The following is a 15,129-nucleotide window of genomic DNA, read 5'->3' on the forward strand; positions in this document are numbered from 1 at the left end:
ATCTTTTTTTTATTTTCTGTTTTTTTTTCAGGACATTATTCCCTATATAGATAAGAACTGGGAGAGTCTGACTACTATGCCACGACGAATTAAACCAACATGGCACACAACTATAGTTAAGACAATGGTGAGTTTACTGAGTGATGACGATGATGAGGAGGAGGAGGAGGATTATTAAGCTAGCAAGATGACAGAATCATTAATACATTAGACAAAATGCTTAACATTTCTTCCAGCTCTTTATGTTCTGAGTTCAAACACTACTGGTTAACTTTGCCTTTCATCCTTTCAGGGTTAATAAAATAAGTACCATTTAAGCACTGGGGTCAATGTAATTGACTTGCTTCTCTCCTCAAAATTGCTGGCCTTGTGCCAAGAATTAGAAAGGATTATGGCAGTGAACTGGTAGAATTGTTAGCTTCACATTCTTAGTTCAGATTCCGCCAAGGTTGACTTTGCCTTTCATCCTTTTGAGATCAATGAAATTAAGTATCAGTTGAACACTGAGGGTGATATGATTGACTTGTTCCCTTTCCCAAAATTTTAGGCCTTGTGCCTATAATAAAATGGATTGTTATTATTCTTTACAACTGTGGTTTTGTTGGAACTCTTTGAGTCTTGCATGTGTAGGCAGGCTTGCTGTCTGCAGCCTATGGTAACGTACTATCTGTTCTTTTCAGCTATCTAATACTTTCATGATTATTCTGGCTGTGCCAAGGAGGTAAACCATTTGTAACAGTTCTATTTTTATTATTATTGTTAAAGTAAAATACTGCTAGTGATATATATATATATATATATATATATATATATACACATAGTTAATCCAAACACAACAATGTGAGGATGTGGAACAAGTATAGTGTAATTGGACACTCAGGAAAGGAAAGAAAGAAAGAGGATTTAACGTTTTGAGTGGAGCTCTTTGTCAGAAACATAGCAAAAGGAAAGGTCCAAGGAAGAAAAGACGGAGAAAGAAAATCGCCAATGATACACATGTTGTCACATATATATATATAAAAGCACCCAGTTCACTCTGTAAAGTGGTTAGTGTTCAATTGGGAAGCAAATTTCTTAACCATACAACCATTCCTGTGCCTGACATATTTGTGTACAAGGGGGTGCTGGAAAGTTCCTGGCTTTGGGTAAAAGAAAATACAGGAGGATCAGTTAATTATGATTTTATTGAACATACTGCCCTCTCAAATTCACACACTTATTTCAGCAAATCTTCTGTTTTTCTAAACCCTGTAAAAGCACTCAGTAGGTTGGGCTTCCAACCAGGACTTTCATGATACCTTCAAAACAAGGAACTTTTCAACACCCCCTTGTGTATGTGTGTGTGTTTGTGTGTGTGTATATTAATGAAATTCCAACTTATTCTGATTTTCACAGTTGTCAACTGTGGAACACTACTGTCTCTATATAAACCTGATGAAAGTATTAGTTTACTTCAGTAATGTAAAACTAGGAATTGCAAATAATAAAACATGAAAATCAGGCTAAGCTGGAATTTCATTGATTAATATATTGTTCTATGCACACTGATACAAACTTATATATATATATATATATATACATATATATATATATATATATATATATATATATACACACACACACACACACACATACACAAACACACACATATAACATATAGCTATCATCCACAAGCAAAATATGACTAGTGACATGTACCATGCTTTTGCTAATTGTTTTAGGTACTCGTGTAGTCATGAACTCACATAGACATCTTCTCTGGCCACTCCTTGACACTACAACTGGGAGGAGACAATAATGCACTGGTATTTATGTTTGCATGCAGTAGTCTTACTCATAGTTGTGTCAGCTTCCATCATATATATATACACTCAACTGGAACCAGGTGCAGCTCACCAGCCCTAGCCAAGTTGTCCAACCCATGCTAGCATGGAAAACAGATATGAAATGGTGATGATGATGATGATGAGGATGATGAATATATCATAGTGTTAACCGTCAGAATAAAGAGTACTTAGTACCATAGTTGAGATTAATAATATATTTTATTTTGGTTGAGTTGCTCCTTTGCTATTCAGTTTCACTTGTGAGTACACAGGGTCTTCGAGCAAGTTCCAGCTGACTTGTAATTTGCCTGAAGACCCTGTGCACTCACAGGCAAAACTCAGAGTAACAAGAGATTGACTCAACTAAAATATAATTTATTGTGTGTGCACACATACATACACACACATCCATACATATATATGTGTGTAACTTGACTGACAAAAACTTAGTGTAGGCCAAAGATGAAGGTCACTGCATAAAGAAGTGATATGTATATATATAGATATATATATACTATGTAGATAACACATCCCCACTCCCAGTAACATACCTTGTCCCATTCAGCACTACTGATTGTCACACTACTTTGTTGCCAGTTAAATGGCTCCCCTTCTCCTCTCTAGATATACAGCATAATCCTTCTGTCCAAGAATCCTTCACCTCTATGCTTGGGAAGGATATAAACTAATAGAACTATAAGAAAAGACAAGTAGGAAAATTTTGTTTTTACTTTTTGTTACTGTTATAGACCAAAGACGCTGATATTTTTATGTGCAGTGAAGAAATTCCTGGAGATCCTCATTTTGGCCTTGTAAATTCTGTGAGTACTTCATATTGTTTATATATACAATATTTCTTTCTTTCTGTCCCACTTTCTCTCTCTCTCTCCCTCTCTCTCTCTCTCTCTCTCTCTCTCTCTCTCTCTCTCTCTCTCTCTCCCCCCCTTTCTTTCATAACCTTTGGTTTATGTAAATCAGTGGTTTTCAAGCATTTTTTACTTTTGGACCCTCATAGCCATTTGATGTTTAAAAGAGACTTTATTGTATATCTATAATTAAATATTATTAGGAATTGTATAAAAAAAAATTGGTAAAATATTTTGTGTATTGTAGAAGTATAATAAATTTATTGCTCATAAATTTTAAGAACAAAATCTTATATGGATTCCCAAGGGCCATATAGACCCCAGATGAGACCCACTGATGTAAATGAATGGTGAACATGGAAAAATAAAAATATCAAAAGAACTAGAATTCAAGGAACCTGAATAGTGATGGTGGTCTGTTTCACCAAAAATTGTTTTAAAAACCTACAAAATTGATAACAAGAAATATTTGTTTGCCTTGAGAAGAAGCAAGTGCTAATGCCCATATCTTCAATGACAAGCCCTTATCTAAAACTTCAGAATTCAACTCTTCAAGGAAAATTAAACAAAGTACTCGAAGTGTTACTTGCTGATAATAAATTTATCTTTCCATCTAAATTCAGTAACAGTTATTTCAATGATTTATAAAAATGTAAGAAATACTGACATCATGAAACAGATAAATTTCATAAGAAAGATTATGACAATACTGCAGTGTAGAAGGGGTGGGGGCTTCTGATAAGCCAAAACTGCAACCTGCTTTTGATTCCTGTGAATGTTGTTGTTGCTGATCATGCAGACTTATGATCAGTTGTACCATCCCGTGGCAATGTATTGAGAGCCTTGCTATCCAGTTCATCCCTCTTTTAAGACTGTAGAGTTGATGGCAATTTGGCTGCTATTTCTAGCAAATCAAGCAACTTTGTGAAGGCTCCTTTAATTCAAAGAGCTGTATGTGGGATGGGGGTTGCAGGATTTGGCAGAAATTACCACATTTACCTTGTTTCTCAGTTTTTTATATATTTAAGTATAAGTTAATGTAATATTTACGTACTTAATATTCTTTTTCTCTTTCTGTTTGATTTTTGATTAAAGGACTTGGAGAAAATTAGTCCAAATTATGACCTTATAAAGAGTATCATTATGAACAAAGGTGCTGATCCAAAGGGCAGCAGTGGTTTATCAGAAGGGCCAAGTGAGTGAATCGGTTTTTGCATTAAACTAGTATGAGAAGTAAAAATGTGTGTGGAAGGTGTGTATGTGTTCTTGATATATTTATGTATTTGTTTACACATGTGTATCCAAGTTGTCCAATCCAAATTTCTATCTCTCTTTTCTATATCTATCTGTTTCTTTGTCTGTCTATAAGTACACATGTTTGCTTACATGCTGTTATATATGTCTTGTGATCTGTTCACATATCTGCCCCTCCCTCTCTCTCTCTCTCTTCTCTCTCTCTCTCTCTCTCTCTCTCTCTCTCTCTCTCTCTCTCTCTCTCTCTCTCTCTCTCTCTCTCTCAGCATGTCTATCTCATACTCTCCAAAGTACCTGATTCAAATATAGAACTACTATCTATTTATGACCCAAGTATTTTAGTTTACAATTTTTTTAGTAGATGAGAACGACCATCTTCATACTAAACAGACAATAAAGATAGTCTCCATTATATCAGACTAGCAGAAAGACCGCCCTCCAGGCAGTTTTCTGCCAGTCCCTTGATAATGTTTTCACATTTGATTTTTATATAATTCTTATATTTCACATCTAATTATTTATTTGTATAATAGTGCTCACTTGCTTAGTAAATATTGCTTTCATTATCTTATCACAGTCATAATCTCTCTTTTTTTAAACAAACATCACAGTTGTCCAAAACAGAGGGAGAAGCAGTTTGTCAAGTTTTACCTTCCCCTCAAAGCAACATAGCGATTTCAATTCAGCAACCCATCAGTAAGCTTTGTGGTGTCTGTATGTGAGAGAGAGAAAGAGAGAGCGCAGGAGAGAGAACATTACAAATAATTAATGATAAACATGAAATGAAAAAATCATAAATAAAAAGATATATATGCCCCCGAATTTGTTGCCTCATAACATCCAGAAAAATAGATACGTTTTGATAAAATTTTCTACAAATACCGCTTAGATGTTGTGGCTTCAGAGTATATAGAGATTTATAGGAAACAATTTTTCCAAGGGGGTGGAGAGGGGTTTTGGAAAATTCAATGATCTGACTTTTTTCGCCATAACTTTCAAGAAAATGGGGTTATCTTTTAATGAAAATTAATACAAATCCCTTTCAGATGGCATAGATTACAATTATAAAGAAATTTATATGGGGAAATTTTTTCAGGATTTTCCCCATTTTTTTTTTAAACCACAGCCTTTGAAATGGAAACTTTTTTTTACAGCCGCTCCCTCATCATCCCACTCTGGACCTATTTTGGACAATTTTTTTTTTTTTGCACTTCAAAACCATGGGAAGAGCATTTTTGATAAAGAAATTTTTTCAAATTGTCAGTATTTTCAAAGGGAAAAGTGAGTGATTTAAGGACAATTTGGCAGTTGTTTCTAGCGCATCCAAAGACAACCTTCCTCGTTTCTTCATCACTCTCACATATATTGATGTTTTGCAATATTTTTTCCTCATAAATACAATTACATTTAAATGCTATAAAAAAAAAAATTGAGAAATTATGAATTTTTTGCGACCCCACTCCCTGCACCCCAATTGTTTCTGTTTAGAAATTAAAATATTGGAGAACCTGAGAAGGTTATTACTGGCATTTATCCACAGTGATTTTTTAAAATTACAGAGATGCACTTGCATAGCAAGTGACTTTAGCTGAGATCGTGTGCTGAAACAAAAACAATTGCAGCATGGAAGATGTTTGTAAGTCATCCAAGAACACACAAAAACTGTTAGTTTCACAGCACTACTTAAATACAGAGGTCCCGATGCATCTACGTAACAATATGATGGGGAGGGCTAGTTTTAAGGTTAGAGCTAGGGTGTCATTACACGTCCACACAACGTACATTTAAAATGTTTTGTACATAACACCTGTATTTAATTAGTACCATTAAGAGACCTCTATTTAAGTAGTACCTGTTTCACTTCAACATTAAAATTTCATTTGTGTCGAAATATTTTCGTCACTTTGAAACTGCGACCTGTTCACTGACAGAACTTCACAAAAGTTATGCAGCAAAGTTTTGTCAGTGAGAACATGCACGCACACACATTCATTGCTTTTCATTTGTGTGTGTGTATTGGTGTGTGTGCGTCACTTGAAGATACTCGTGCAACTCATTTGTGTATATTTTGGCTTAGTGGTACAGTGTTTGGAAACTGAATAAGGTGCAGATTTCAAGTACTTGTCAGTAACTTGTTGTTTTTTTTCTCCTTGTCTTCTAATAATAATTACCCAACTTTCTAAGCTCTTCTCACAGCTATCCTAGGTTCAAAAATTATACAAGTATTTCAAAAAATTTCATTCAGTAAATGTTTTTAAATTACATATACATTAATAGACTAAACTGTCAGTTTTCCAAAGAACAAATTAAAATTTAAGAAAAAGTGGGAGACTTTGCAAATGAAAATGGAATACTCTGTAGTGAATGCAATGAATATTTAAATTTGCAAGAAATTGAAGTTTAAAAAATTCAGTAAACTTGAGAAATCAAAATTATAGGGAAATTTCTTAGAACATGAAGTTATAAAAATATGTCCAGACGGTCAACCTTTAATAATTGCTTTCTTTTAGTACTTTTAGTAATTGTTACATACCTAATTAATAAGTAGCTTTCTCCGTTATAGTATAAGATAGATATGAACTACATATTTTAAACTAGTAAAGAAGCAATACTTGAATAAAAAAACATTGTAACAGTATATAGTTTTCCATTGAAAACATTTTCTTGCATATTTGAAACAATATCTAGATTCACCTAAGTGAATATCAGATCTTTGTTAAATAACCTTATATCAAAAAGTCAGTAAATAACAGACCATTCCAGTATTTCCTTTGCAAAGAAGCTATGTTTATGCTTCACCTTACAGGATTATCAAAGGTGACTTAGACTTAATACTAACCATTACCTAATCTCCTATATTCTCTCGTGATTACATTTTCTTTCATACTAGGGATCACTGTCCAAATGGTCACGAAATTGAAACAATGTTGCTTATGCAGTGACATACCGTTATCTTTTACTTGTTTCAGTCATTAGAATGCAGCCATTTTCGGCACTGCTTCGAAGAATTTTTAGTCAAATGTATCAACCCCAGTACTTATTTATATTTTAAAGCCTGGTACTTACTCTATCAGTCTCTTTTGCCAAACTGCTAGGGTTATGGGGATGTAAACACACCAGCACCAGTTGTCAAGCAGTGTGGGTGGAGGGACAAACAAAGACACACACACATGCATATATGTATATATATGACAGACTTCATTCAGTTTCCATCTACCAAATCCACACAAGGCTTTGGTCGGCCCAAGACTATAGTAGAAGACACTTGCCCAAGGTGCCATGCAGTGGGGCTGAATCCTGAACCATGTGAATGAGAAGTAAGCTTCTTACCACACAGACATACAAAATATATTCATAAAAATTTGTCCAGGATGAGTGTTTACACCAACTGACTGATATTTGGAAGGCAAAACTGATAGGCAAGTGAAGGAGCTTTAATATTGTCGTTCATTTTATTTCATTTCACGTATTCTAATTAGTCCACTTTGCGGGGTGGTTGGTGTTAAGTTGGGCATCCTGCCATAAAGACCATGGCAAACAGACACTAAAGCTTGATGCAATCTTCTACCTAGCTAGCTTCTGTCAAACTGTTCAACCCATACCAGCATGGAAAGCAGACATTAAATGATGAAGATGATAACTGAAATTTTTCAATGCAGAATCAAATGCTTGGATCAGATTGTCAAACTTCACAAAAAGGCTTTTTCTGTGTTCTCATGCTTTTTCTGAAGTCTGGTGTAGGCTGAAGATCATATCCACTGTACTTATCTAAAACTACACAAACACTGAATATATAGTGAATATAAAGTGTATGTTGGTTTATTCGGATTTAAAAGACACAAGCCAAAGATGTGCAAGATACCTTTGTAGTGTCTAACTCAGCTTTCCAATGTGCTTTTCAGCTACTTAGTTCAGTCACTGCAATAAATAGATCTCTCAACAGACTATTTCTGTCTTCACAATGTATAGCTTAATAAGTTAAAACTCTAGCTAAAATAGTTCTCACTGAAGACAATTACATCCACATCTTGACTGCTGAACATACATGGAAATTCAGCCCCAAACCAATGTGCTAGAAACCTTTTATTGTTACTCAGCACTTATGGGCTACTCCTAAATATTCGATCAATCACATTCATTTCCTAAGTTTACTCAAGCTGAGCTGACCAGCTACTACACAACAAAAGCATACAAGATTTGTCTTGCTCTCTTGTTTTTTTTGGGGGTGGGGGGGGGGGGGGTTGTTGTTTTTTTTTTTTTTTAGTGGGAGGTCATTATAAGGGAGGATCTTTGTCCATAACATTCTCGGATTCTCTAGAACTAATGAGAAAGATGTGGCTTCTGGTCAGCTTCAGCATCTGTAAGTAGATGTCTACAGAAACATGTGGCTGGAAAGGTATTCCAAAGAGTTGACTATCTGGTAAGGCAAAATTAGACAAGAGGACTAGTACAAATCCTGTGGAGAACACAGTTGTAGTGACAAGAGGAAGAGAAACAGGTGAAGGTGGTATGCAAATGGCTACTATAAACTACTTCCTAGTTGTTTCTTTGAATGTGTATCACAGTTACTAATATTACATTGTATGTATGACTGTCACAGATAGACCTTCAATAAAAATTTGAACTGCAAGTCACTCCTGAAATTTTTTTGCAATGAAATAGAATGGTAGCGGGGGTCAGAGGAATTTCGTCATTTATTTTGACATTTCTTTTCATGCAATCATTTTAATGGTGCATGAGGGTGGGGTTTGTCTTTCACTTTCATATTTGTTTCATAGAAATTATATGAAATTTTTATTGTATTTGCTTTTCTTAAATTCATACAAGTTATAAGATATTTTATCAGTATAGAAAGTCACTCACCTATTCTGCATATCACTTTTCTTCTCTTTAAAGACTTTTTCTCTTTGGTGAGTGTTATTTTTCTCTCTATCAAGAAGATTTTTTTGTTAAACCAATATATGTATCACAAGAGATAGTGTACAAAATTTAAGTTTTAACTAATAATACTCAGTTAACTGTTATAATTAATTATTATTATACACTGTTGAGTCTATTCAGACAACTTTTATTTTTCTGCATGTATACATTAATAATAAAGAAGGAGAATTAGAAAGGCAAAAGACACTGGAAAAGAACAAAGATATTATAGGGAGGTAAAAAGGAAACAGAAGGAAGAAAAAAAATGGAAAAAACAAATAGGTGATAATTCAGGAATTCCAGTAACAGGTCATGGGGCTGAGCAGCCACAAGACTGAAGCCTTGATAAACCTTCTAACAGATAAACATACACACACACACATGTATAGCTGACTTATAGTTTCTTATAGATACTTATAGATTCACAATATATAATGTGTGCAAACTGGATATTGGACAGACACTTTTGATGTATTAAATTTCTAAAATTTTCTCTTTTTGTCTCTTGGTCTTGTGGCCCATTTCTGTAGGGAGATTATTTTCAACTTGACTTTCTGTTTCATGGCCCCTCAGTGTTGTGAATCTTTGGTCTATTACAATGTACCTGCATCCCAATGCATATAACAGCAATTCATGTGTATTACTTAAGTTACTTTTACATGGAATATTCAGAGACAAAACAATACCAGGTAGTGGTAAATGAAGAGGTTGCTGCATGAATTGCTTGAATAGTGGCAGTTTTTAGAGCAATGGCTATAATACCTTACAACATTTGGTCTAGCTCTCTGCACTCTGAGATCAAATCCCATTGGGTTGACTTTACATTATCATTTCAAGATTGATGAAGTCGCAGTTCAGAGCACTGAATTGGCAGAATTGCTAGAGGATTATACAAAATGCTTTATAATTATTCTGGATCTTTGCATTCAGAATTAATCTCCAGCTTTCTGGAATCCCATCAGTAGCAAATTTATTCTAGAGTACTGGTATGATATCCAATGTAAGAAAGAGACTGCCAATAAAATTCCTGTAAACTCACAAAACTAATATAGTATGAGTTCAAAAATGTGCAGAATTTTCATTTTTATGTCACTTCACTTAGCAACTATTTATGTAAAACTACAGTTTGGTCATTGGTTCATGTTCTAAGAAAAATTATGGCGCTCTTACTGCTTCTGAAATAGCAACCATTCTATTTAGAACAGAAGAAAAGAGTAGTGGACATTAAACATTGTTTTCTGTAAACATGATGAGAGTTTACTGCAAATTATCCTGCTGAATCTGGGTTATGTTCCATTGCACATTGTTCTTTTATCCGTAAGGAGTGAGAAATGTTGAAACTTTTGGCTCATGGGTGTGAATCAATATAATGCAGATGGACAACAGAATTATGCAAGCAGAATGAAGTATCATATCAATGATTCTTAAATGTTTTACTTGAGAGGAAGATTTTCACAAGATTACATTCATGATAGCCATTGCAAAGTAGAAAAACAGCTCAACAGGTCAAAAAAGAATCAATAGAAGAGCAGTGTTTTTACAGTTTGATAAACTAATGCAAAAGTGGTGACCTAAATAACGATGCTACTAACTATCGTGTGCTTCTATTTTCCTTCATTAAGGGGTCTGTGTTATACAAAATCTCTTAATGCTGTTGTTGAAGCTATAAATAAGGAAATTATCAACTTACTTGAATGGCAAAACAGTCACTTACAAAATCATTCGTAGCTGCAATTGAAGAAGACAAACTCCAGTGAAGTTCCTTGCCATTGAGAAAAAGATATGTTATAATATTGTGAAATTTATATAAAATTAATAGGTTTTGCAATCAAAGAATTTGAATAACCCATTAACATGAGCACGTGATTGAATGCAACATTGTTACAGAAGATATATTGCACAATTAAACTGAGAACTTAACATTCTTCTGCTAGTACCTTTATACAATTACTATTTTCAGTTAATAAATCTCATTATCAGTCAATGAATAAGTAGATTTATTTTTCCAACTAATCTATTTGCAGGTTGCTATAATAATGATGTTGGACAAGTCACCAACATTTGTATATTGAACTTTTCTAGTGATAAAGCTTTTGCTTTATCATTTCAAATAAATTTATATTCATATAGACTTGTTTTTGTAGGTTTTTTTTATCATCCAGAATCAACTACCTAGCAAAGCAAGACTGAGCACATTTATTGTTATGAATATATCCGTAAAAAAATTATGTAAAATGTATTTATAATGCTCAAAGAATCAAAATATAAATTTACTCATCCAACAACAGCCATTGTGTTGTTCTTTTGACCAAGGTGCATAACTTTGCACTCTCCACTTTGTGTGACTCAAAAAAACAGGTTCATTCATGCTTCTATTGATAGTGTTATAAGGAAATGCATCCAGTTCTAAATACAACTGTTCCAACATAAAAAGAATTTACTCTCACTCCTATACACTCCTATACACTCAAGAAAATCAGTGTGAAATAATAAAAAGATTATTCATTCTTTTGGCTTTTATTAAGCTATAATTGACGAAATGAAATGCTTTCAAAGATAAAAAATTCAACTATTTATTTTGTAATAAGGTTATTGTTGAACTTTATATCAACTTTTATTTCTTGTCTTTATTTACATAAACCTATTCTGATTCTGTTATGAACAGCTTCAAAAGGCCGTGGCAACAAAAGGAAAGCACCTCTGGATGGTACGCAGCAAACTGGGACAAAGCAAAAGAAAAGGTTAGTGATGTGTTACATCCATTTTCACTTTGCTCTTTGCTTTGTAAGCATGTGAGTGTCAGCAGGTGGTGGGAGTGGGGAGTATCAATTTGGGTACGGTGAGAGGAGTGTGAATATGTTGGTGTTAAATGGTATGTGTGATTGAGATAGGAAAATGTTTACAATCTGAACAAACTATCCTCTTTTTGGAAGTTACTTAATTCAGATTGAGTTCTTGTCATGCAGACCTATGTTAAATATGTTCTACCCATGACCAACAGGACCAACCATTTTTTTGTTTTTTGTTGTTTTTTTTTCAACCTTACCATGTATTTAGGTCTCTTATCTATCCAATATATCCTTCCTTTCAAAAAACAAAGACAATAGAGTGGGATTTGAGAGGAATTTTGCTGCTATTTCTAGCAAGTTATGTGATCTCCTTATTGTCTTAATGGGTGTTGCTTGACCTGATACGCATGTAAGTAATTTAACATTTTTTAGCTTGTGGCTTAGGCTGTAACAGCAGGTTACCTGATAGTAGCAACAGGTTTGGAGAAGTTTCATGTCTTAGTTGCTGTCACTTCAATTTCTTCATGCTGCTAATGATCTTGGAAAAAGTATCAATCCCACAACCTCTTATTTGCTCTTCTTAAAAAGTTCAAGCTTTACACCTATGAAAGAAATTAATATTGTCATCGTCGTGTTTCAGATAGGGATGTTGGCATATTTGTTATGGAGTAGGCCTGGGTATTTTAGTTGTGTCACATTGTTGTAAATTTAAATCATTGCATGGATAACACTTGCCTTTTATTATTCATCATCATCATCATTTAACATCTGTTCTCTATGCTGGCATGGGTTGGACAGTTTGACTGAGGTCTGGAGAGCCAGCAGCTGCACTAGGCTCCAATCTGGCTTAGCAGAGTTTCTACAGCTGGATGCCTTTCCTAACACCAATCATTCCGAGAGTGTAGTGGGTGCTTTTTACATGCCACCGGCACAGGATAAAGTCAGGCAGGCCTGGCGTCGATCATGTTCGGATAGTGCTTTTTACATGCCACCGGCACGGAAGCCAGTCAGGGGTTACTGGCCTCAGCCTTGTTCAGATTGTGCTTTTTACATGTCATTTGCACAGGAGCCAGTCAGGCAGACCTGGCAGCGATCACATTCAGATGTTGCTTTTTACATGAAGGCATATAAGGATGTGTTGATCACATATAGTGGATCAAACCTGCAGAAGAGGAGACCCCGAAAGACGTGAAATGAAGCAGTGGGAGCTGATCTCAAGATGTCTGGTGATATGAAGGTCTTGAGAAGACCCGCTCTCCTCAGTGAAACTGAATTCTGAAAGTGTTGTGTATTATGTGCTCTTCATCCACACATAACATTAATTCACACATCTCACCCCAATGAACCAAACTACATCTCTTTATGCACTAAGCTTGTCTGTCATCTCTCTCCTGCCCTCACCCTGCCAAATGTATTATTACTATCCTGCTGTTCTTTTACACATCTTTGTTCACTACTCACTGCATTCCCTTTCTCCTTCCTTCTCCCCCCCCCCCCGTTATACTCATGTGAACTCCCTGCTCACTCACCATCCAATCTTTTGTACCACTCCACTTATATTCACACTCTTGTATATCATCACCATTGGTGACAGGAAGAGCATTCAGCTGTAGAGCATCTGCCTCAGCAAATTCAGTCCAGCCCATGCGAACCTGCAAAAGAGAACATTAAAACAATGATCATGTATATATAAATAAATAAATCAATTGATCTTTCTCTCTCTCTCTCCTCTCTCTCTCTCTCACTATCTCTCTCTCTCCCTCTCTCTCTCTCACTATCTCTCTCTCTCTCACACACACACACACATGTATGTCTGCTTTGGTTTGGGTGATTTGATAGTAACTGATGAAACAGAGGACCATGTCATTCTCCAATGTCTCGGGTTTTGCATGGTTTCTATGGCTGAATGCTCTTCCTAATGTCAACCATTTTACTTGGAGGTGGGCTAGAGTATGTGTGTACATACACACACACACATATATACAGGGTGTGTAAAATATATGAGGAGAGCTTTATGTTTATGAAAAAAAAGATATATAATAACCGATAATAACTTTATTTTTCAAAAAATACTATGTGGATAAAAATAAACTTTCTTTTCTATAATGTTATTCAATAAAGCCACCTTCAGCTTCAACAACTACTTCTATATGAGATCTAAATCATCTACATGCTTGAATCAAGTGATCCTGGTTCATTTTGGACATTAGTCTGACTATGGCAGCTTTCAAAGAATCTTTGGTGTTATGGGCGTGCTCATTAACCTCTCTCTCTCAACAATGCTCCACATGTAATATTCCAATGGATTGACATCTGGGGAAGTAGGAGGCCAAATGTTAGGGCTTATGTGATCATGAAAATTTTCAGCCATCCATTCCTGTGTCATTAGAGCCATGTGTGATAGTGCAGTCTTACTGAAACACATATGGCCTTCCATTGCATACACTGTCTATCCAGGGCTTAACAATTGTTTTCAGGACCTCAATGTAGGCAGTAGAGTTAACTCTAAGGTCTTGTGGAAAGATGTAAGGAGGCATCATATGTCCTTCATTGCTGATAACCCCTAAAACCATGACAGTTGCAGGAAATTTTGTATGCATAACACTTGGAACTTCAGAAGGTTCTGCACATAACCATCTGTCATTTCTTCTGTTAACTTTTTGATCTTGGTTGAAGTTTTTCTCATTGAGAAAAACCAAATCAAATCTTTTGCTGAATTTTCCAGTTTGTTTAAGAACCTTTTAGATCTGATGTAGTGATTTTCTTTTGCTTTTTCTGACAAATTGGCCTTTTTTCATCATATAAGACTTGTCTTCATGGACAACATTTCTGACTGTTCCTTTTGACACATGGGGATCTTTTGCATGGACTTTCTGGGATTGTAATCAATAGTCTGTTGAACTTGCAAGATAAATTCAAGGGTTCTGATGATTTCAGAGTGTTTAGAATGCTTTTTATGCTTCAATACTGGTGATATGTTTCCATCTTCAGTTTCTAACTCCTTACAAACTTTCTAGACGAAAGATCTGGCAACATATAAAAATCAAGATATTTCTAAATTGCTATACTCAGCCTTTATAACTGCAATAACAGCATGCCTCTTCATTTCTTGAGTAAGCTGAGAGTCTGCCATTATTATTTTCTGAAACAAAGATTATACAGAGTTAGCAACAAATGCAGCAGTGACCCAAAAAATACCTTACAAAGGTATGACATCTGCAGAACTTCTACCAAGCATAAAGCCTAATTCTGTTCTTATAAAGTTGTGCTGTAACTCTTTCTGTAACCCTCATAGCTTGATCCAACAACATGATAACTCTAATTGCCTTTCTCTAATGCATTTCCTCTTCCCTTGTAGTGGGATACACTGATACTGCTATGCCAGTCATCAGGTATAGTGCCTTCCTGTTTTCCTGGTTAATACTTTGGTGGTTTGTGCCTATCCTCCATTGCCAGATAACTTAAGCATCTCAG

At 35.1% G+C, this 15,129-nt stretch overlaps 1 protein-coding gene across 3 annotated transcripts in view; it reads left to right on the forward strand.

Annotated features, from left to right (window-relative positions):
- LOC115209695 (set1/Ash2 histone methyltransferase complex subunit ASH2) overlaps positions 1-15,129 on the forward strand; it is a 172,675-nt gene that overhangs the window by 41,162 nt on the left and 116,384 nt on the right. For all 3 annotated transcript variants that reach the window (XM_036501453.1, XM_029778180.2, XM_029778181.2), the window contains exons 7-10: positions 32-127; positions 2,576-2,647; positions 3,788-3,887; positions 11,532-11,607. In XM_036501453.1, the coding sequence (XP_036357346.1) occupies positions 32-127; positions 2,576-2,647; positions 3,788-3,887; positions 11,532-11,607 (344 nt within the window). The remainder of the gene's footprint in view (positions 1-31; positions 128-2,575; positions 2,648-3,787; positions 3,888-11,531; positions 11,608-15,129) is intronic.

The sequence above is a fragment of the Octopus sinensis genome, linkage group LG3 (genome assembly GCF_006345805.1).
Source record: "Octopus sinensis linkage group LG3, ASM634580v1, whole genome shotgun sequence".
Taxonomy (NCBI): Eukaryota; Metazoa; Mollusca; class Cephalopoda; order Octopoda; family Octopodidae; genus Octopus; species Octopus sinensis.